This window comes from Myotis daubentonii, chromosome 20 (assembly GCF_963259705.1).
Source record: "Myotis daubentonii chromosome 20, mMyoDau2.1, whole genome shotgun sequence".
NCBI classification, from domain to species: Eukaryota; Metazoa; Chordata; class Mammalia; order Chiroptera; family Vespertilionidae; genus Myotis; species Myotis daubentonii.
The window spans coordinates 1,918,142-1,942,000 of NC_081859.1; the positions used below are offsets into that span (position 1 = coordinate 1,918,142).

At 47.9% G+C, this 23,859-nt stretch overlaps 1 protein-coding gene across 5 annotated transcripts; it reads left to right on the top strand.

Moving 5' to 3' along the window:
- Nucleotides 1-23,643, top strand: ZBTB41 (zinc finger and BTB domain containing 41). Of its 5 annotated transcripts, XR_009450240.1 has the most exons (12): nucleotides 724-2,118; nucleotides 4,953-5,160; nucleotides 5,844-5,913; nucleotides 6,669-6,816; nucleotides 8,630-8,759; nucleotides 9,975-10,070; nucleotides 11,421-11,527; nucleotides 12,492-12,597; nucleotides 14,521-14,609; nucleotides 15,985-16,820; nucleotides 17,778-17,860; nucleotides 21,955-23,643. XR_009450240.1 is itself a non-coding variant. In XM_059677478.1 (11 exons), the coding sequence occupies exons 2-11, from the start codon at nucleotides 864-866 to the stop codon at nucleotides 16,638-16,640; spliced, it is 2,865 nt and encodes a 954-aa protein (XP_059533461.1). In that variant the 5' UTR covers nucleotides 1-163; nucleotides 823-863; the 3' UTR covers nucleotides 16,641-20,957. The 5 variants fall into 5 exon arrangements, 2 of the variants coding, with proteins under 2 accessions (XP_059533461.1, XP_059533460.1); XM_059677478.1 differs by lacking the exon at nucleotides 21,955-23,643 and adding an exon at nucleotides 1-163 and having other exon boundaries at nucleotides 823-2,118; nucleotides 15,985-20,957; XR_009450241.1 differs by lacking the exon at nucleotides 17,778-17,860.
- Nucleotides 23,644-23,859: the final 216 nt, after the last annotated feature.

Consider the following 23,859-nt stretch of genomic DNA (forward strand, 5'->3'; position numbering starts at 1 on the left):
AAGCCGGGCGGCTGGGCGGCGGCGCGCGCAGTGACGTGGTCGGTGGGGCCGACGCCGAGGGGGGGTGGGGTGGGCTGAACCCGGAAGTGGGTCGGCGCTGGAACGAGAGCGCCGGGAGTGGAGCGCGGCGGCCGGCAGCCAGCGGGGCAGCCCCGGGTTCCCGGTAAGGGCTCTACGGGGCGCTCGCCCGAGGACCCCGGGGTGGGGACGGGAGCGGGTTGGCCGCCAGCGAGCGCGCCGTCCCCGCCGGGGCTGGGCCTGCGAAGGCGCCGGTGCTGACGGGGTCGTCCCGGAGGTTGACCCCGCTCGTCCTGCGCGGCGCGCTCCGGGGGTGGCGCCTCCGCGGGGCGGTGTCGGCCGCGGGACGCGCTGATTCTCCAAAGTGGGGAGCCTTACGCGCCCCCCAACAGCGTGTGATCGGGGGGACTTGGTGCCGCGGCGGCGCAGGCCTTATTGTCACCAGCCCCGCGCCCACCTGCCCCCTCGCTCGGGGGTCGCGGGCGCCCCTCCTGCCCCGCGCCCCGTGCGCGCGGCGGGCCCCCGGGGTGCGCCCGGGCTTCCCCCGCGGGTCCTTTGTGGGTTGTCTCCCCGGACACGGCCCGCGGGGCTCCCCGCCCTGAGGTCTCAGCCCCGAGGGAGTGGACGCTGCAACCTGGCCATCCTTTCGGGTGACGTCGGGTGGGGCGAGGGGCTTGGGTTTGCCATCTAACGCTTTTCCCCCCTTATTTTGCAGCTCACGAAGCCCCTCCGGTAGCCGATACCCAAGACAATCTAGTTTTTTATTTCGTTTTATTTATTTCCCCCCTTGCTACCTCCCTCCAGCCACTTCATGAAGTTTCTCGCCCCGAAACCGTCGCCCTGCAATGAAGAAGAGGAGAAAGGCGACTCTCAGCCTTGACGACAAGATCCGCCTGGGCTGTCACCGCGATCCCCCCGAGGGGCATGTCGCTGCCACCGGGGCGCGGGACCCGCTAACCTACGCCCCCCGCGCCGCCCCGAGACCAGCCGCCCCGGAGGCTCTCCGCTGCTACCGGGACCTGCCCCCGTCCCCGCCGCCACCGCCGCCGCCTCCCCCTCCCGCCGCCGCCCCCGATCAGAGGGAGCTCCTGAGCTCCTGGCAGTACCGCCGGAACCTGCTCGCCTACCTGAACGCCGACCGGCAGAAGCAGCCGTCCTTCTGCGACCTGCTCATCATCGTGGAAGGGAAGGAGTTCAGCGCCCACAAGGTGGTGGTGGCCGTGGGCAGCAGCTACTTCCACGCGTGCCTGAGCAAGAACCCCAGCACGGACGTGGTCATCCTGGACCACGTGCCGCACTCGGTCTTCCGGCACCTGCTGGAGTTCCTCTACACGGCCGAGTTCTTCGTGTCCCAGTACGAGATCCCCCTGGTCCTCGAGGCCGCCAAGTTCCTGGACATCATCGATGCGGTCAAGCTGCTCAACAGCGAAGGTGTCCACCACCCCCCGTTCCAGCCCCAGCGCCTCGAGCAGCCGCCCCCGGAGGAGTCGCTGAGCGGGTTGACCGGGGGGCGGCTGGCGGACGACCATCGCTGCACCTTCTGCAGCAGACACTTTTGTTACAAGAAGTCCTTGGAGAACCATCTGGCCAAGACGCACAGGTCCCTCTTCTTAGGGAAAAAACATGGGCTGAACATGCTGGACAGAGGGTTTTCCGCCAGGAGGTCCAAGAGGAACCGGAGGTGCCCCGTGAAGTTTGAAGACACCGCCGCCGCCGCCGGCGATGACAAACGAGAAGGTGGCGACGGGTCAGACGGCTTGAACCGAGACCGTTTCGAGAAGGGGAAGCCCAATAGGAACGATTCCGAGGATCCGGGGAGCGAAGGTAACGCCGAGGAAGATGAGCTAGAGGAGGAGGTGTCCGATGAGTTCTCGGACACCGAAGAGCCAAGTGACAAGGAGCCGAATGGTGCGGAGGAGGAGGAGGAGGAGGAGGAGGAGGAAGAGGAGGAGGAGGAAGAGGAGGAGGAGGAGGAGGAAGAACCCGAGACCGGCGATTCTGCAGGAAGTATTCACGACGGATTATCTCCCGTGATCATTCAGATAAATAACAAAAAAACCCTGCAGTGCCCCATATGCGATAAAACCTTCGACCGGATAGGTAAGAAGAGAGAGTGTGTCGCACTTCTGTCTCTGATAACTTAGTTTTCAGGGGTGTTTTGAAGGCCATGACTGAAAACTGGACTTGGAAAGTCAACTTTATTATTATTATTTTTTAATATACACTTTATTGATTTTTTACAGAGAGGAAGGGAGAGGGATAGAGAGTTAGAAACATCGACAAGAGAGAAACATCGATCAGCCGCCTCCTGCACGCCCCCCACCGGGGATGTGCCCGCAACCGAGGTACATGCCCTTGACCGGAACCGAACCCGGGAGCCTTCAGTCCGCAGGCCGACGCTCTAGCCACTGGGCCACACCGGTTAGGGCTGGAAAGTCAATTTTAAAAAGAATACTTCACTGGGGTGGGTGTTTGGTTTCCAGTACATGTTTTATCCTGTGTGTTTAAATTTGTCGTGATTCAGGAATTAAGCATTCATAAGGCTCTACTGTGTCTTCCTCGTGTCCTGACAGTAGGCGGCAGGTGACTGGTCTGTGTGTTTGGTTTGAGAATCTCCAGAGCATCAGTTATGGTGAATGTAGAGATTTGATTTATATGCTAATTCGATTTCATAGATAAGTGCTATTTTTGAGTCATGATAGAAAATTGGATTAGGTCCTATTAGATTTAATCCAATAATGCGTATACCATTTCCTCTTGGACTTGGTAACATGCGAATTAGAAACATCACTTTTCCAGTGTTGGGCATTGTTTGGAGTCGGTAGGTTTTGGACTAGACTGTTATATAGTGGAGAGTAAAGCTGTACTGATGGCGATTTAATTTTGTCCGATGAGTCTTTAGGAAGTGCCCTAGTTAGTAGATTCTTTGGTTGTTGTAATAATGAATACATCACCTTTTCCCTTATTAGAAACGTCTCTGTAGGAAATGTGGTCTGTCAGCTTGAGTTAAAAATATGTCAGTGAGTATTTAAGATATCTCATATTTGCTAGTACAGTAAGTTTTGAAGGCCTCTTATATGAACTTTTCTAATGTGAACTTCTAAACTGCAACAATTAATATTTTCCATATAATTCAAAGTTATGAAATTGTGAAATATATTCTACCACATAAAACGGTAAAAGGAGCATGTGAGTGCAACCTAACTTCGTAAAATTACTCAGTTTTAATCTCTCCCCATGTGTCTGGCAGGGTTGAGTTACTCATGTGACTGGTTATAGGTGGAAATTGGTTTTATAAGGGATTGGTATCTTTTTGCTTTTTATCATGCCTCTGAATATTCGTCACTCCAAATGAGAATATTTTTGACAACCCAGTTTAATCATTTATCACGATTTTTACTGTGCGGCTCTGTACAAACACGAATAATACAACTTTTCCTGAGTAACCCAGTGGGAAGAGCACAGACATACAAGTGAACTAGTTGACTCAGGGTGAAAAGTCGCTCCTGCAGAGCTCTCAACGAATGCTGTGCGGGGTGCGGGGGGGGGGTGCGGGGGGGAGAACGCCATCTTTGCATGGAGAGACCCGAGAACATGTCATCTTTCCAATAGATTTTATTTCTTAGGCTTTGGATTCTTCGCTCCTGCCTCCCGTATTCTGCCTTCATTTGACCTAATTTGACTCGAGAGGAGTGAGCAGGGAGTCAGGTCACAAATGGCCTTGCGAGCTCAGCACGCAAACCTCAGACTGTGAGGTGCTTCTCAGAGGAGTTCTCCGTGGACGTTAGGTTGGGAGGCCGGTGCTGTCATTCCCCCTCTGTTACCTGTCAGAGGCCCTGCGAAGAAACCTGTTCACTTTCCATAACCTGGCATTTCCTGCAGTAATTTTATCACAAGACACTTTTGGGGTGTGCTTCTTTCACTGCCCCAAGAGATGAAAGTTCCCTGCACATCATTTGGGAAAATACTGTTCAAGATGAAGGTCCTGATATATTAGCTTTTGGCAGCTTTTTAATCCCAGGGCAGCGCAGGTAATTGTGGGAATAAATTGGTCGCATTGCAGGCCTATTTCCAGCCTACCTTTCGGCGTGTATTTTACGTTACCCCTCCCTCTCATTCCACACCCCCCTCCCCCCTTAGCTTCATTGGGGCTGTGTTCTCTCCCCCAGAACTTAGAGATATTATAACATACCAGTTAAAAAAGCATGGGCTGTGGGGGATGTCCCACCGCCTGCATTTTTGAACCCAGATCTTAGGCAAGTTCCTTCACCTTCTGTCCTTTGTACGTAGAGTGGGGTAGATGCTAACGGTACCTTCTCCTGGGGTGACCATGAGGATGGCATTGCTTACAACGGATGACGTGTAGAAGGTGTTCGAGGAATGCGAGCTGCTCCTGTTAGTCATTAACCTAGTGTAGTTGCGTGTCTCTGACAGGCCAGCGAGTGTAAACGCACTTTGGTATTTTCTACTGCGTTCTGTCCCTTCCCTCCACCCCCAGCCCTCCTCACAGCCCGAGGAAGTGTGGAGCGCTGATCTAAAGCGCAACGTGGCTTCATTCTGGTTTGATAAAACCTACCCGTTACTTGTGATGTCGGAGAAAAGTCATAAAGGCGTTCAGACTCATCCCTCGAACACGGGAGGGGGTGGCCCAGGTTTTTGAGGGAAGGCGTCTTGAACAGTAAGCTCAGAACAATAAGTCGCTGAGGTTGATCAAAGTTACAAGTTTAGGTAAACTTGCCTTAGGTGTGGGTGTGGGTGTGGGTGTGGGTGTGGGTGTGGGTGTGGGTGTGGGTGTGGGTGTGGGTGTGGGTGTGGGTGTGGGTCTGTGTATTGACTAGGCTATGAATCAGGAGGTGTTTTTTCCCCCCCACCATCAAATTCTAGTCACTGCGGTGAAGGCACGGAGTTTAACGTTGCCGTCTCTCTCTTCCTAGGGAAATACGAGAGCCACACACGTGTGCACACAGGTGAGAAGCCCTTTGAGTGTGATATTTGTCACCAGCGCTATTCGACAAAGTATAACCTGACTGTTCACAGGAAGAAGCACAGCAGCGACACCGACTTTCATAAGAAGGAGCACAAGTGTCCTTACTGTCATAAGCTCCACGCCAGCAGGAAGACGCTCGCCAAGCACGTGAAGAGGCAAGTACGGCCGCGCTTCCGCCACGCACTCACCGCGCCCTCCGGCTGAAACACGCAGGTCGGCGGAGGGGGCCTTGTCCCCGGTGCCGTCATGGCTGCGCGTGTTGCGGACTGTAAACTCATTAAGAGCAGCGAGTGTTGGTTTGTGGACATTTTTTGTTCAGGCTGTTGAGGTGAAGGTTTTTGACGAAACGCGCTCCTTTGTCTGTAGACATTTCAGATACAGCATTTATCTTGTTTTCTGCCTTGGGTTTGGGCAAGTTTGTTTTCAAAATAATACGGTTTTAGAACTCTAGGAAGCTTATTCCTCGTGCTCAACTTTGTCTTTAGTGGATAAAGAATTTGTGAGAGAGAATATTTAACTCATAAGACGTTAAATTTACTGAAATCTGGCCAAAAAACCCCACAAGAATTAAGTGAATCACCTTGAAGATTATCTCTGAATAGCTAGGTCCCTGAATGTATTTAACGTCTGTCTAGACTTTTTGACAACATCTGCATAAATTTAGGCATATGCATTCACTTCATGAAGTGACATGTATATTCTTAACATACTCGTGTGTGTCATTCTCTGTAAGAAAGGAATCTGTTTGATTTTTGTAATCATTGTCCACAGGTTATATGGAATGTTGATTTAACTAATACAGTCTTTTCTTAATCATCCTTTTCTTTTTCTCTTCCAGATTTCATCCTGAAAATGCACAAGAGTTTATTTCCATTAGGAAGACCAAGAGTGAAAGTTGGAAATGTGAGGTAATAGCTTTTCATTTGTATTAGGAAACAAAGCTAAGTGTCATGGTGCCTTTGGGGAAAGTAGTCAGACTTGCACGTAACACAAACCTAGTGTAGCTGCCTTTTAGACCTGCCTTTTAGCTATGACATCCTACGTGTGACAAATTCAGGCTGGTGATGAACCTGACAGATACAGTCCTGGCTTTATTTTACTGTGATCACCGTGCCGTGAACTTGAAGTTGTGTGTGTAAACTGTGACACCACTATCGCCCGTGCATATCAAATGTTAGAGCTTCCCCTCCATTTCTGATTATCTGTTGCTACATAACAAGCCACCTCACGGCCTAGTGGCCTTAAACAGTCATTTTATCGTCTCTCACCATTTTCTGGGGCCGGACTTCGCAAGGTGATTCTTCTGTTCCACGTGGTTTTAGCTGACGTCACTCAGTCCTTTCAGCCAGTGGGTGGGTGGTCTGATCTGGTCTGGTCTGGGGCACTTCCAAAGTGGCTCACTCACAGCGTGGCAACTCGGTGTTGGGCGTCTTCCCTGCTTTGGTCTCTTGGTGGGGCTACTTGAGCTTCCTTCTGCCATGGCGGCTAGGATCCAAGAAGCCTCGGCCAAAACTAGAGGCCTTTTTAGGCCCCGGAGCAGCACTGTCAGCACATTATTTTTTTTTTAAATCTACTTGAATTTGTGGGTTTCTTCCTCATCACGAGATTTGTATTTTAATTTCCAATTCGGGTCCCCTTACATCTTGTGTGCACGTTCTTTTAGATTTGCAAGAAATATTTCACTCGGAGGCCTCACTTGGAGGAACACATGATCCTGCACTCCCAGGACAAGCCCTTCAAGTGCACCTACTGCGAAGAGCATTTCAAGTCACGGTTTGCCCGGTTAAAGCATCAGGAAAAGTTCCATCTGGGTGAGCAGATGGCGTCTTCCAGAAGCAGTGGCAGCGGTTGGTGACCACAGCGTGCGGCGGGGAGGGGGGGGCCTGCCGCAGTCACACCAGCGAGGAGGGGGGGGGAGGAGGAGGAGGAGGAGGAGGAGTCGTGTGGATCGGGCGGGGAGCTGCGTGCCCTGCAGTTCCTGGAGACCAGGAAATACGTCTGTTTGTTCATTGTTTCGGTGGCAGATCTTTCTGTGGTTGTAAATGGCATTTACTCACCGTTGACAGTTGGATAGCTTTGGGAGTGGTTGGGTTACGGCTTCTTTGTGTTGGAAAAAACTCATTTTTCAGGGAGGGCAATAGACTTCGTCTGCTTGGAATTCAGTATCGTGTTGGGTGAAGTCTCTCCCCAGTGCGTGTGGGCACAGTGGAGACTGGCCTGCTGGTCGTGCGGTGCGGCGCAGTCACCATAGTTAACCCCCGAGATGAGTTATTGTCATGCCAGGTGGAGAGCTTTTCCTGTTCAGTGTTCCCATCGACAACTTGGATGCAAATACGGGCCTCGTGCTCAGGAAACGTGTAGCTAATGTGAAGCTGGTAGGGGTGATAAATACAGTAGAAAATAACAATGTAAAAAGGAAACTGGACAAAGGTTAAAACAAATTAAGTTACATTTATTTAAGAATAAATGCAGAGTCGTAGGCATGGGAATGATCTGACTTTTGGTCGTGGGGGACACTGTAAAATGGTCCAAATCCCAACTCTTGTTTCATAGCTGGGATTAATAGCAGAGACTTTCAAGGCACAATCCGAACCAGTGTCATATGACTTGATGGAAACCAATGTAGTTTTGAACTATATTAATAAAAATGTATTGTTCAAAATTAGGAGGTAGTCATCTCACTGATTTTAACTTCGTCTGGAACATGACATTTCTCGATACCACATTCAAGATGGAAATTGACAAATACATATTCTAGAGGTGGGTGACCATGGTGACCTAGGGTCGTACAGTTATTTCATGGGCTAAAATGTTTGGAAGTAGGGAGATATTTTGTCTGGGAAGAGATTGACCATCTATCTCCCAACACTTTGAGGCCTCCATTGTGTGGTCAGGAATACTTCAGCTTTGCAGTGCTCGTCTATAGCACTAGTGTCTGCTGGGGGCTTATTTTGGTTTTTTTGCTTAGACTTCTCTGCATTTGGTAAGTTGTTCTAGCATCGTATTTCATTGCAGCATGTCTAAGACGCCGTCACATGGAAACAGGTTTTGTAATTACTGTTGCGTGGGTTCCATACTATTACGATATGTGTAATGTAAGAACCGTGGTTGAAGGCATGTTCATGACTGCGTGTTGCATGTGAGAAGTTTCTTTAGGCGTTAGTTCTGGGAAAAACAGCTTCCGTTGGGAATTGAGGGGTCTTCAATTCCAGGAATATAGACAGGACTATAAATCTGCCTTCTAGGAAGAGAAGCGACTGTAAATAAATGATTGCATTGTGTCGTGACATATGCACTAGTGAGAGTGGGCATCCATTTGTTACATACTGTGAAGGGGAAAGCCTCTGGTCACCAAATGTGTGTGGGGTTCCCCACACCAGTAGGCGGGTCCCTGACCCCAGCTGGCTGCCCCACAGGTGAACTCAGTGCCGACACGCTGGCTGGAGACGTGTCAGATTCCACAGGTGAGGGGCTCTGCCCCTCCGGACTCCCCTCCCCTTCAGATGCTCATCATGGGTAGTAGGTTCCCAGGCCGCCCGCAGCCGCTCTGGTCTCACACACACCGGGGAAGTTGACCTAGTTTCTCCTCCTCGGCCTGGACTTACTCTGTTCTGTCCCTTCCAGGTCCCTTTCCGTGCGACATCTGCGGCCGCCAGTTCAATGACACGGGGAACCTGAAACGCCACATAGAGTGCACGCACGGCGGGAAGAGAAAGTGGACCTGCTTCATCTGCGGGAAGTCCGTGCGAGAGAGGTGAGGGCCCCCCACACACGCAGGCGCGTCCTGGTGCCGGCGTGTGGAAATGAGACCTGTCGTGTGTGAGGACTAGAGACACGCAAGACACAGCGTGCTTGAGTTATGCTTTAACGTCAGGGTTAAAGGTAAAACACAAATTATGTGAAATGCTATAGACCAGCGGTTCTCAACCTTCTGGCCCTTTAAATACAGCTCCTCATGTTATGACCCAACCATACAATTATTTTCGTTGCTACTTCATCACTGTCATGTTGCTACTGTGATGAATCGTCATGTAAATATCTGATATGCAGGATGGTCTTAGGCGACCCCTGTGAAAGGGTCGTTCGACCGCCAAAGGGGTCGCGACCCACAGGTTGAGAACCGCTGCTATAGACGATGATATAAAGCCAGGATTTGTGAGTTTAGATGGTGAATGTAATGTAGGTACCATTTTGCCTTTTTCTGGAACCCCAGTAGAAATACATTAACATTTATTCACTTATTTATTTATCTTAAAGACAGTAAGCTACAGAGACCGAGGAGAAAGGTAACAAGAACAACACAGGTTTATAGCTAGAAAGCCAGTGGGTCACCGGTGCCTGACTGAGGTCTCGGACCGAAGGAGGCATCGGAGGGATGGAGAGCCCAGTTGGCATCACAGAACCCACAGAAGGCACAAGGGCTAGCAGCAGGGGGTCCCCCTGGAGCCAGCGGGAAGGAGAGGCAGAAAAGGGGGCCTGGGGTAAAGGTGCTTGAGAAGGGAGGTCATTGGATTCTTCCACCCCCCACTCGGGCCATGGCTGCGGGCACCCCCCTCCCAGCGCGCAGTGCAGGGTGGATGCGTTCTGACTACTGAAAGCACTGCGCCCTGGGCCTGATCCCGGCGGACATCCTGGCTTAGGGGTTTGATCTGCCAGGCAGATGAGAAAACAACTCAGCAGTCTCTTTACGTATCTTCTCTTTATTCCTCTCCAGGTTTTGTGTAAGACAGATAGATAGATAGATAGATAGATAGTTCAGCCATGAGCAAACCAGTGGCAAAGGGGCCCAACGTTCAGATTTTGTCCTTTTGGTTTTGTCAGAGGAGAGAGACCACTGTGTGTGCAGGGGAGACTGGTCCTAGAAGAAGAGTGTTGGCTTGAACACGTTTCCGGTGAGCCTGCGGGGCGTCTGTTTCGTGTGCACGTTGGCGTTCAGTAAACCTTTCGTTTAAACGTGTGTTTAACGTAGAACCACGCTGAAGGAGCACATGAGGATCCACAGCGGGGAGAAGCCTCATCTCTGCAGCATCTGTGGGCAGCGCTTCCGCCACGGCAGCTCCTACAGGTGAGCGGCCCTTTCCTTCCTGGTGCGGGAGCGAGAATCGCGTCTTCGTTTACGTCTGTTTCCTTACCGGTGGCTTAGCTGTGTGTTGGATGAAAACACTTCTTAGTGCTTGTCACAAGCAAAGGTGTGCAAAAGCGTGTAGACTTCCCCCTACAACTTCCAGTGTCGCCTTCATTCTGTGCGATAAAATATTTTTAAACGTTTCCTCATCACCAGACCTGCCGGATGCTTTACTGTCGGGGTTGTCATCGTCTAAAGATTTATTTCATTACTGTTCTTTGAATCAAACTTCATTATAACTCTGGTGTTGCGAACTTAGTGTATTTCTTCACTCTCGATTGTCCAAGAATAGTTCGGTATGAAAATACGGCAAAATGGAAAACTCCAGGATTCTCAGTTTTTGAAAGTCTTCATTATTTGAAGTTCATGTAATTATTTCTGCAACTGAATCCTTGACCACATTTGCAGTTTCTGAAAAGTTGCTTTTTTTCCTGAATGAATAGGTGACTGTGTACTGGGGGATACGTGTACAATTTTACTTTTAATTAATGCTCTGAAGGATGTTAACCTTAAGGCTTTGCTATTTACCTCAGAGTTTAAACAGAATGCTTCCCTTTGCAGGTAATTCAGTCAGTTTACAGTTTTAGTGACAGTAGAATCAGCATGTTTGGGCGACTTGAATGAGAAAGCTGTTCGTTTCTCTGGGACAGACATAGTTGGAGGACGGTGAGGATAAAAATAATTCCAGTTAAATCAGTTTTAAGAATTTAAACCTTTTATAATCTGTCCTTGGGTAACTACGAAATGAGCCCTATTTTGTCTGGTTAGATATGAAGAACAGTAGTAAAATGTAATTGTCAGAAAGCTGATTACTTAGAGATCCACTCAGTTCTCAACTGTCACTTTATCAGCACTGCCTGTGCCCCGAAAGGGTCCCTTTAATTACTGGCTGTCACTGGCCACCATCCGAGTCTGTCCCTTGGGCTCCTACCCGCCTGCTTCCAGTCCTTCTGGTTCTCTCCTCCTCTGGCTGCTCGGAGACCTCACTGGCCAGAGGGATACGAGTCCAGCGCGTGCTGGGTCTAGTGAAGTAGCTGGAGGATCTGAAAGGTCAGGGGCGAGTGTCGTCCGGCCGGGGTGGGAGCCTGGGCGGAGCTGAGTGCTTGTTTGAAGAGGTGAGGAAGCAGGAAGCCTGGAGCCAGGTGGTCAGAGCAGGAAGGGCTCAGACCTAGAAAGGGAGCCGGGACGGGATGAGGCTGGGAGCAACAGCCGCTCCCCCTGCGTGGAGTCACCCCCGTCGTTCCCCCGGAGTCACCGCCTCCCGTGCTCTCGAACTCTGTTCCCCTGTAGACTTCACTTGCGAGTCCATCACGATGACAAGAGGTACGAGTGCGACGAGTGTGGGAAAACATTTATTCGCCACGACCACCTGACGAAGCACAAAAAGATACATTCAGGTGAGGTGTGTGTGGTCAGGCTGTTCCGAAGTCCTTCTGTAACACGCACCTGAACAGTACATGCTATTTAATGCTAATTAACGCTGGCTATTAGTCCAATGATTGGGTCTATGTAGGCCACTCCTTTGAACCCTGGTCCCAACTACCTTTTTTAAGAAGCATTTGAAAGGGACATCATTTTATGACCCATTTTTTTCCCACTGGAAGTTTAATCACTTGGTTGTCTTTAATGACTACAAACTATATTTTAAAATTGTTTTAATCAAATGCTCAACATTAGCATTGTGCAGATCATGTGGATTATGCAGCTATGGCTGCCCACGGCTCCCTAAAGCAGTGGTTCTCAACCTTCCTAATGCTGCAACCCTTTTATACCGTTCCTCATGTTGTGGGGACCCCCAACCATAAAATTATTTTCGTGGCTGCTTCATCACTGTAATGTTGCTACTGTTGTGAATCGTCATGTAAGTATCTGATATGCAGGATGTATTTTCATGGTTACAAATTGAACATAATGAAAGCATAGTGATTAATCACAAAACCAATATGTAATTATATATGTGTTTTCCGATGGTCTTAGGTGACCCCTGTGAAAGGGTCGTTCGGCCCCCAAAGGGGTTGCGACCCATAGGTTGAGAACCGCTGCCCTAAAGGGAGATGCCAGGATAATATTTATCATTTTGATTGGAGTTGAAGGAAGTTAGAACATGGATGCTTGAAGAGAAATGATTGTACCTGGGTGTTCAAGTTCATGTCACGGTGAATTTTTGAAACCCCATGTTTTTTTTAAAAGAGTACCTTAATCAGGCCGATCAATTTCAGATCGTTACACCCTCAGCTGAGAGTGGCTTTACTTTCCTGGTCTGTTTCTCCCCGTGTTATTTTCCTGTTTGGTAATTTATTTCTGTGTGTGTGTGGGGGGACTGAAGTGCACATATTATAATCAGATATTTGGGTCTTTAAGGTGAAAAGGCTCATCAGTGTGAAGAATGCGGAAAATGTTTTGGCCGCAGGGATCATCTCACTGTTCATTACAAGAGCGTGCACCTCGGAGAGAAGGTGTGGCAGAAGTAAGTGGACAGGCGGTGTTTCTCCTCAGCGCCGCGTCCGATCAGCCTGGGTTGGGGGAACTCACAAGGTGTCTCAGTTTCTGCTGTTTGGTTGGGGGTAGGTTGGCTAACCGGCTCTCTCACTGCTGTAGCTTCTCTGCAGACCTGCGGGGGCTGAGCAAGGCATCGGTACCAAGTTGTTCAGAGGCTGGGGGGTGGACATTGAACTTGATGACTCGCACAAAAGCTCGGCTCTTGGGGGATTCGTGTGTGCTGGTTGCTGTGGCTCTCGTGTCTGACACTGCCTGTGTGTTACACTTACTGAGACAGCCGTTACCGGGAATGTCTGCAGTCGGAACTTAAATCTTTATAACCACACTAAGCGCTGAACATGGTATTTCATTTGAAGGAGGCGTGCGTGGTCCGGAGCATCCACCTTTTAGTACAGTTTAGGTAGCCGAGCTTAACTGAGTTGTCGAGTGTAAAATGTTGAACGAGTTTATGCTCTTGGACGCGGTATTTGGAGCAAGTGCGAAGTAGCAGGCGTGGTCCAAGGTGCCCGGACACCTAGTGACAAGTCCTGAGCTGCTGCCCACCGCGCCTCTAACGGCAGGAGCTGGGGACGGGCCTGAGGGCCACTAGGCAGGCGACTGCATCCTTTGCTCATTTTCATGCACTGGCTTGGCGCTCCCTTCGCGGACCTTGTTCAGCGACCCACTCATTGCATCAGTGTGTTCAGAGCGGTCGTTTTACTCTGGGCTCACGAGGTGCCAGCAGGCTCTGAAGGGCTGGGCCGTGAAAATACCCACGATGCCATGCGGAGAAGGAAGCCAGAGCCTCAGCAGCCCGTGTGCGTGGGTGGAAGACGGGCCGCACGCTCACCGCTCCAGAGCCTCAACCCCTCTGTACCCTTACAGTGCGTCAGTGCCTCGGGAGCCTTTGTCTATGTGCTTACAGCATCGATGCTGTATTATAGGTGAGATACATTACAGGAGTCCTTAGAAATTAAAATGAGGAAAACGTAAGTTCTTACTTATTAATTCATTTAGTAATGAGACGGCCATCCCATGCTCACATAAATAGCGATTGTGTGAAAGGTAAGTCCTTCACAAAACAAAACTCTCAAAGGAGCAGGGGTGTTTTACGTTCTTGTAAATCCCTTTCACGGCCTCAGAGCTGGATTGTCCTGTCTGCTGTCATGGGTGTTATTTTGGTTGAAGGAAATGAAGAAAACCCAGCCTCCCTCAGATACACGGTTGGTTAACAGAGGAGTGTTACAGTAGCCCTTTCCTTAGGTAATTGTGGGTGTTATTCGTGACAGCCACACTGAAACTCAGCAAGTGGTAGCTTCGTAAGGGTAGGAGCAGGGGGGACCTGAACAAGATGCATGGGGTTTATCCTCTGATGCCTGGAATCTCTTGGTCGGCCTTGCACTTTGAATGGGTGTGTTACCTACATGACACTGTCGTATCCTGCCTTCGTCATGTGGAAACAGGGGCTCACTGAGTTACAGATTTTCCAGTGTCAGTGTATTTCACGGGACGGATCAACAAGTCACGTTGGCTAACACTCCGCCAGCGTCCCAGAGTGGAGTGCTGGGACCCTGCCGAGATCAAGGGCAAGTGCAGGTTTCCCCAGAGCCTTACGTTAGTTTGAAAGCTCCAGTTTTATCAGCAACCGGTATTGTCAGTTTTTCCCCCTTGAAGCGACAGGCTCACTTCATTTAATTTTGAGGAAGTACCTGCCAGAATATTCAGGTCTGTAACTGTAGGTTGTCTTTTGTTCTTTCAAGTCAAATGGTATTTATTCCATGAAGACAGTGGCCACTTCAGCGCCCAACCTGGTCTCACAGGTGCTTGTCTTGGACACCATTGTACTTCGATTTGTGGTGTATGACTTATTGAAATTACGCTGAACAAAACTCTACCCTTTTTATTTTCTTAGATACAAAGCCACCTTTCATCAATGCGATGTCTGTAAGAAATTTTTTAAAGGCAAATCAAGTCTCGAAATGCATTTTCGGACGCATTCAGGTAAAACTTAATGGGTAGTTTATATATATATATATATACACCTTTGTGTATTATTCAGGAGTAAAATAGAGGCATTTAAACTTTGTTGTTCTTGGTTAAATTGTTATGTTTTTCCCCATCAAGACTGTTACTCATTACGTAAAGGTTGACGTTACCGATGAGCTGTATTCCAGTCTCCCCTTCTCGCTGACAGAAGCTTTAATGCTGTGAACATCCTTCTGTACAGATAGGGGAAGACCTTTCCCATCGGGAATGGACTCAGCGTGGCTCTCCTCTCCTGTTCCTCTCGTCTGCTTGTTTATGGTTCCTCTGTATCTGTGAACTCTAAATCAGTTATTTTCTTGTCTTTGAAAACGTAATTCGAATGTGGCCTCATTGCCTCGCCCGCAGGTGCCCACGTGTCCTTCTCCTCCGCATCAGCTGTCACTCACAGGCGGGTGAGGAGAACGGCTGGCTTCACTGCTTCCCGGAGGGGGCCACGTTCTACATCTTCCTCTTCCCCGGGCGCTGCTGCCTGTTGTGAAACATGGGCTCTGCTGGAGTCCTCCCTGGATGTCTGTGTCTGACGTCTCATATCAGTGAGGAGTTTTTCGTGCTCTTCTTCTTCCTCTTTGAGAAAGAGGCACATTTATGCATTTTCAGCCGCTTTGGTTTTTTTTTTTAATATATTTTATTGATTTTTTACAGAGAGGAAGGGAGAGAGATAGAGAATCAGAAACATCGATGAGAGAGAAACATCGATCAGCTGCCTCCTGCACACCTCCCTGCTGGGGATGTGCCCGCAACCAAGGCACATGCCCTTGACTGGAATCGAACCCTGGACCTTTCAGTCCACAGGCCGACGCTCTGTCCACTGAGCCACACCGGCCAGCCGCTTTGTTTTATATTGAGTTTGAGTGTTGTCGTGCGGCTGTTCTGGGAAAGAACGATAATTGCGTTCATAAAAACCAGAATGGGGGAAATAACCAGATTTGGGTGATTTCAGTAGGCAAGAATTACAGGATAGAATTTATGACTGACCCAGTGCTGCTGTGACAAGCAAAATCACACCTCCCTCCAGATGAAGAAGCCCCATTCGGGGGGTACACAGAGGCCACTGTGAGAACAAAGGAGAGTGAACGCCAGCTGTAATGACAGTGACCGGGGCTGACGACTGAGAATTGGGACGCTTGCTCAAGGGTTGTCTAGTAAGGGGCACGGCCAGAATTTAAACCCAAATCTTTCCCTGTTTTACCAGCTGACTGCGTTGTGACAGCACATAACATTATTGCATTATTTTATTAAGTTCTTGTAAGAATCTGCATGGAAAATTGGCTGCTTAAAACCATTGTCTTATCCAGCCAGTGCATTTTACACTTGATGTTTGTTCGTGCAGGTGAAAAGCCATACAAGTGTCAGATCTGCAATCAGTCCTTCAGAATTAAGAAAACCTTGACCAAGCACCTGGTCATTCATTCGGACGCCCGGCCTTTCTACTGCCAGTACTGTAACGCCACGTTCAAGCGGAAAGACAAGCTCAAGTACCACACGGACCACGTGCACGGAATCAAGTCCCCCGACGACGCCCTGAGCGCTTCCGAGGAGAAGCTCGTCGCCTTGCCTGGGGAATACTCGTCCGACGACAAGATCTTCCCGGCAGAGACGAAACAGTACACGGACCAGCCCAAAGCGTATCCGACGGAGGCCAAGGCGACGCTACAGGACGTGTCGGCCGAGGTGTGCGTGCCCGTGACGCTGGTTCCCGTGCAGATGCCCGACGCCCCGAGCGACCTGGGGCAGCACCGCGCCCCCCTCCCGCCGTCTTCGCACGACATCCTGTCGCCACAGCCACCGGCAGCCGACTACCCGCGGGCCGCTGACTTAGCTTTTCTGGAAAAGTACACCCTGACCCCCCAGCCCGCAACTATAGTTCACCCCGTCCGACCCGAGCAGATGCTGGATCCCCGGGAACAGTCCTACCTCGGGACGCTGCTGGGCCTTGACAGCGCCACGGCCGTGCAGAGCATGCCCGACGCGGAGCATCACGCGTGAGGGCGTCCGCGCGGCCCGTGGGTTTCTTGGATGCTCGCGTGCTGGCCGCCTGGTGAGGTGGCTTTTCAATGGGTAGGGCTGCGATTTTTTTTCATCTTCAAGTACTCAGAGCCGTTGCAAATCAAGAAAAAACACGCATCTCTGTTTACTGAACATGTGACTATCTGGACACACATTGAGGTATTTGAAGTGAACGTTTTTATGATTTTAAAGGATTATTTAGCGCTAATTTTAATGGAATCTCAAACTTTTCAAAATTATTAGCTGTTGACATTATGTTTTGATTTTTGAATCATCAGTGGACATTTTATTCTTTAGTCTCATTCCTCCTCTCTCCCTTCCCCCTCTTCCCAACAAGCTTAAGGACCATGTAGGCTTTAGGAAAGAATTTACGAGAGTTTACTGATAATCGCAACCCTTCCTTATCCTAACTAAGATTCGTTATTTCCTCCAGGTTTCCGGAAATTGGTATTAGGGATTTGTATTTATAAGGAAGTCTTGGGTGTGTCTGTGTTGTTTCTTAGTCTGGTTACCTGATAATTTTAGGTTATCTTTCTCCTTTGGTCTTTTGGCAAAAAGCCAGAAAGCTAATGCGTGTCAGAGTAGCGTGTTCAATGAAATGCAGAATGGAAATAACTACAGTGGGGCCTTGACTTACGGGTTTAATTCGTTCCGTGACGGAGCTCGTAACTCAGATTACTCGTCTGTCAAATCAAGAAGTGAATGAGTGAGACACGTGATGCTGGGCTGATGTTGTGGTGTTCACTGTGACGTTCGCTGCGCCAGCTAGCGGTGGGGTATCTGAAGCTGGCTCGTAACCCGGATTTTAGCTCGCAACTCAAAGCAAAAAATCGGCCGAGAGACGGCTCGTATCTCGAAAAACTCGTTAGTCGGGACACTCGTAAGTCAAGGCCCCACTGTATCCAAATGATTGGTTTTTGCCTATGCTTCAGTTAACATGAATAAGAAATGCAAATGCAGATCTAGGCATTAAATTACACAATTGATAATGTGTAGAAAGCAAAACGTGATAGTATCGTTCAAGGTCAGTTCACCTGTCCTAGCTGCCATTTATTTCCCACTAACATATCACAGCCTAGATCTTCATCTCACCGATTAATGAAATGTAATTCACAGGTGATGTTTGGTCTCATTGACGCTGGCTGACTGAAACTCTAGGAAACAGAACCGAGATATTCCACACACCGTTGTTAGAAAAGGTGCCAAATTATACGCTGTGTGTCTGTCTACTCTCAATGTTGTTTACTAGTCATTACAGGGAACCGCTGTGTGTGTACAGGTGTACATGGAACCCAGGTTTATGTCTGCTTTTCCCATAAGCCTGGGGCCTAATTTTCCTGGATTTTTGTTGTCGTCTGAGACAGAAGGTGAGCACTTGGTGAAGGGAAGAGGCAGTTACAGGGACCCCTCACTGAGTACAGTTAACTGAGGAACAAGTCAGTGACATACCTTCAAAGGTGTGCACTTTCCGCATCTTCAAGTCAGCTTCATCCTCAGCGAGGTCACTGTTTCCGAGGAGAGCTGCTGGGAGGGTCCGATAGGCGGGGCTGATTCCCGTGGCCTGTCGTCTGTATGTAAACTGGTGGAAAATAGCAATGTTGAGAGTTTGCTATTTCCGTTTTGTTTACACTCCTAATGGCTTTAAGCACTTTTTTAATGTAAACGAATGTCTGGCCCAGTCCTTGTGAGAAAAAAAAAATCACAAATAAAATAATGAAGTTTTAATAAAATTTAGCCACTTCATGGGGACAGGTGTTTGCTGAAGCACTTAAGACAGGAAGGTACTTTACAGTGTGTCGTCCTAGTGGGAAGAGGAGAAAAAGTGGTGAGAATTGAGGCTACTTACCCCAAGTAGCTCTTGTAAATAAGAAAACCAGCCTGAGTTTTGCCTCAGTTGTTAAGATTTGGTTATAGTCATTCTAGGACCGGTAGATGTAATTAATGTATGAATTCTCCTGTTTGGCACATCCTTTTGTGTGGAAAGGATGATCTGTCTGGGTACTTACATGGCTGAACTTGACAATGTGAGGTACTGTTAGCCTGTTAGTGTTTGAGATCGACTTTGAGGAATACGTATCCTTAGGATTTTTAACAAACAACAACACGGCTTTGAACTAAAAAAGTTCCTCTTAGGAAAAGAAATCGTCATACCCAGCGGTGTGCCCGGCCTCGCGTACAAGCCGCGTGGAAGACTGGGACTTGCAAGAAGGCAGAGAGTCTAGACATGTGTGTACAGGGTGTATTCTGTTTGGTAGCAGGACAGAAGGGGTGTTGCATTTTCACATGGAAAAGAACACTTTGTTTTTTGAAGGTATTTACTTTAGGGTTCTTTTCGTAATCTAATGTTTTAAATACATGGTTCGATGGTAGGGATTGGTTTACAGGAGGCAACTTTTCCGGAATGCATCTCTTCCGTAGAATGAAATACAAATCCATTTAGTTATTGTAGGTCACTATGCCTGAACAGAGGTTTATAAATTGCTTTCCCAAGTTATCTTCTGCAGACTTCAGACCGAGCTCTGAGGGCGAGTTGGACGTGCCGTCTTCCCAGTTTGGAGAGAGGGAGTCTGAGGCGAAGGACGCAGTTATGCCCCCATCATTGATGAGTGGCAGGTCCCGGCTTCTAGGGAAGGACACGTGGCTCAGTCCTGCCTCCCAGGTGCCAGGCACCCGTGTTCTCGAGTGTCTTCAGCAGGCTGGGTGGGGAAGGGTGGTTCTGACGAAGAGAAAGTCTCAGCAGACGAACAAGCAAACAGTCCCAATCTGCTGCCTCTAATTTCCAAATTAGAGCCTAAGAAACACTAAACTGGTGAAAACCTCGTAGATTTGGGCAAACTGAATGTATATAGTTTTTGAAGTTGGCACAAGAAATATGAAACGAGGCCTCCTCTTTTCACTTAACCTTTTGTACTATTTGGGAGTTTCTGGGACAAATGCCCCATCAACTCTAAAATTCGTTACTTCTGTACCTGTACTTAAATTTTGAATTTTGCAACTAAGCTTAGCCTCATTCAGAATTTTTTATCTTATGAGCATAATTTATTGTTTTAAATTAATGTTTTAGCTGATAGCAGTTAGCACTCAATATGTAAGTGGAATAATTTATAAAGTGTAGAGATTTGTTAACCTGCTCCGTTTTTACTTAAATGCACCAAAGATTTTAGTAGGTATTGCAATAGTTCAAAAGAATTTAAATTCTTCGTTGTCTGAATAAATATTTGTCCAAAGAAGCACAGTTGAAGTCCTAGGCTTATGGATTTTAAAAAAAAATTGTTAGTTTGAATACTAAGATGAAGTGTTTGTGTTTATATGTATAAAAACAAGAACAGAAGAAAGAGAGTCATACTGACAAAAGAATCACAAGTAAGAACGCTGTTTTCCTCAGTTTAATGCATAGAATGTTACCTTCAGTGAACACTATTAAATGCATAACAGTAAGCTTATTTTTTACACTACACTATTAAAATCATTTGCCTTAGATTTTTTTTGTTTTTTAAGACGAGTTGAAGTTATTTTTGTATGAAACACTCCACCTATTTTTTTTGCAGTCTAAGATGCCATGTTAGGTTAGGGTCGGTTCTGCATCCAGGAAGATGTAACTAACTCCGAAGGTAGTGGTCTTGGCGTCCCTTGAAGTAATGTCATTTATTGCCACGAGAAGAGTGAGCAGCCAAGATAGGGCTTAACCTGGTGCTTTACTAAAGTGACTTCCTTTGGGGCGATGTTTGGTCCACTGATCACGTTCGGTCGACCTTTTAAAGTGTCAAAGCATCTTAGCGGAGTACCTATAAACTGCTAGCTGAGGGCTAGTAAAATATCAGGCATTGTTTTCCATTCTCCAATTGCAAGCAAAGTAAAGACACAGCTAAACTGGTATGTTGGGTAGTTTGCGTTTTCCTCCTTCCAGATCATTCGACCGTGTCCCCGGGGACAAGTCAGACTCGGGGCCCTGGCTCTCTGACCGTCTTGTCTGGATGGAATGCTCCGTGCCTTTTCCCTGTGTTGTCGTTGCTTCCGCCGGCCAGCGTGTGCCGGCTAATAACGGGGTTTGATTATTTTTGTTGTTATGGGTCTTATGTGTGTGTGGCCTGCTGGTCAGGCAGCACTTTATTATAATTTTTTTTTTAGGTTGCTTTATGTTTACGTAAGGAAATAGGCACTCACGTACTTGTGTGAATATTTGTTGTTTGTGTTTTTATGTCTCTTTTGGCCTTCATAGTCACTTCAAAGACACTCCCAGGCCTGGCTCTATACGCTTCTTAGAGGAATCTAACAAATAAAATAAAAAGAGTTGTGTGTCTGTCTCTCTGTCTCCTCCTCCCTTCCTCCCGCCCCCCCCCCCCCGCCCCCCAGTTTTTTAATAATAGTCAGTCACCATAACCACACAGCTCTACTGAGTGGCTTCTGAGTTCAGTTTGAGGGTGGTGATGGCTTGAGATGAGTTTCCCCTTAGGCGCAGGAGCAACCCAGCCAACCGGCGAACAGCTTGAGCTTATCAACGCGGGCAGAGGGAGGACTTTGAAAGTCGCATTGGGGTGACTCGAAGATTCCGTGCCAAATTTAAAATGATGAGAATGTACAAGAAGCCGGTGGCATTTCTAAAACTTTAAATAGGGTCATGGGCAAATGTTACCTGCTATTAGAGCGAATGATGGGTAATGTGAGAATCGTTTTCTAACCCGTTTAGAAAATTGGACAATTCTTTCTTAGGCCCTTCGCTTGCTTATGCGTAGTCTCTCGGTAAAGTCTGCAGTGGTTACCTGAGGGGGATCGGCCTCTTTTTTTCCTTCCAAACTATTTCTACTTCACGGTCCTTTTATGCTGGAATATTAGCATGCCCTCTGCACCTCCTTTGGAAGTAGCCTTAATAAGACAAAAGTAATAGGATTAGCTTGTATGGTAGATGAGAGATTTTGGTAGAGAGAAAGCCTACGTTTTGTTTACTCTTCACGCATCAACTTGCTATGTATCGATTGATCTTAAGTCTATGACTATTGGAAAAATTCCCAAAGAATCTAAATTTAGCCTCTTGTAGCCATTATATAAATAGAAATGAAGATTATATTCACGGAATAGAGGTTATACAGAGACAACATACCTTCCCCTCCCTCCCCCCCAAATTCTTAAGTATTGTCAGTGCTTGCATTACTTTTGGAAATTCTAAACCATTTCTTGAATAAAGAGCAGGTACACTTCTCACGGTTATTTCTCCTCTTTGCTCGGCATTCCTGCTTGCGGTGAAGTTGGACAGCACCCTGGGGTGCAATTACAAAACTTTTATTCCTTCCAACAGTCGGGCTTGACTTGCAGGTGAAACTGGAGGACAGCTGATGAGTGTGGAGGCCAACAGATGAGTGCAGAGGTGAGCGCTGAGCTGCTCCACGCTGTGTAGCACCTGTTAGGATGAAGGGGACTCACGATGTTCATTAAAGTTCATTTTGAACTTAGTTTTCAGTCTCAGCTCCCAAGTTTTGTTTTAATCCCAAAGGACACGTGTCAGAGCAGTTACAGAGAGAAACCTCAGAGATCCACAGGCGTCATTCTGTCGACCGTGTATGACGTTCCCGGGCGAGTTTTCTGGATACGTGGGCTGCCCCGTGTTTCTGAAGTACCAATGTCTTTGTAGAAAAGTCCCCGTGTCTGTGACGAGGAGGATGTTGTACGCCGAACTAGTTCTCTGTGTGATTTTGATACGTACAATAAAGTTCTTGGATCTTCATAAAGCATCTCCAGGTCTTACTGAACAGGTTCTCGGCATGGGGGTGTGGTAGTCAGGACTCTGCAGGCCTGGGTGAGTCAGAGACCGTGAACAAATGGAAAACCGAGCATTCCGGGGCACATCTGTGTCAATTTCATTTCTCATCAGCCAGATATTTTGCGGTATTTCACATATTAAATGTATTAAATGACTTAATGGTTTTTAAGTGGCTAATGAATATATGTTTACATGCTAACGATGATTAGTAAACAAAATGAACTACACTGTGGAGCAGAAACCAACCTTTCAGTGACTGAGGCTTAAGAATAAGGCTTGTATTTGCAATGTTAATCTGAAAGATGATATTCACCGTATGACATAATGTAAATGAAGTGTTTTTGGAATTATCATTCATGCTAACACTTTTGCTTAGAAAACTCTGTAGTAGTGTTCTCCTTGTACACCAGTCTTAACGGGGTCAACACACCTCTGTAACAGTTTTGTTTAAATATTGTTAAGGTAACGGGTCCACTTCAGGCCCCATTGGGTATCAGTGAATGTCATTTCCTGTCTCACCTTCCACATTGCCTTTCAACCAGGGATGTTTTTCTGACATTGTTTGTGTACCCATACCATACCCATACATATTTTTAAAGTTTCCGCCTGGCTGGCCTGGCTCAGTGGTTGAGCATCGAACTATGAACCAGGAGGTCACAGTTGGATTCCCGGTCAAGGGCGAATGCCCCAGGTTGCAGGCTCGATCCCCAGTGGGGGGTGTGCAGGAGGCAGCCGAGCAATGATTCTCTCTCATCATGGATGTTTCTCTCTCTCTCTCCCTCTCCCTTCCTCTCTAAAATCAATAAAAATAGAAAACAAAAACAGAGTTTCCTACCGCCTTTAGAGGCAGTGTGGTGTAGGATAAGGGCAAGATTAGGGCCACGCCTCCTCTGTTACATAAAATACAGGTTAATGGGTCCCATCCAACAGTGTTGGGGCTTAAAACCACCCTGGGCACATATGCATATGTTATTAGATAAAACCAAGGAGTTATCTGTCCAGGGATGGCCTGCCAACGCCATCAGTCGTGAGTTAATTGTGAATCTCAGGTTTCATCTACTTTTGCCCCCAGAAATCTCTAGTTAAGAACCAGCCAACACACAATGCAATAGAAAGACACAATGCAATATTGTAGAATTGTGCACTTGAGACCTGTATAATGTTACTCACCAATGTCACCCCAGTACATTCAATAATAAATAAATAAAAACCCGGCATGTAAACGCACGGACTCCCTGCTGTGGTCACTCACTGAAATAAGCCCGTTCGCACAAACTAGGCATCTCATCGTCTTCATTCTCTCCCGTTCGGCCGTGGAAACCGCGAGAAAAAAACCCAATGGATGACTAGAACTCTGGGCTGGAGCCACATTAGGCTCCTGAACGGTTTTGCCCGAGGTTGCCCCTGGCAACCGCAAGGGCGGCTCTACCTCCGGAGGAAAGG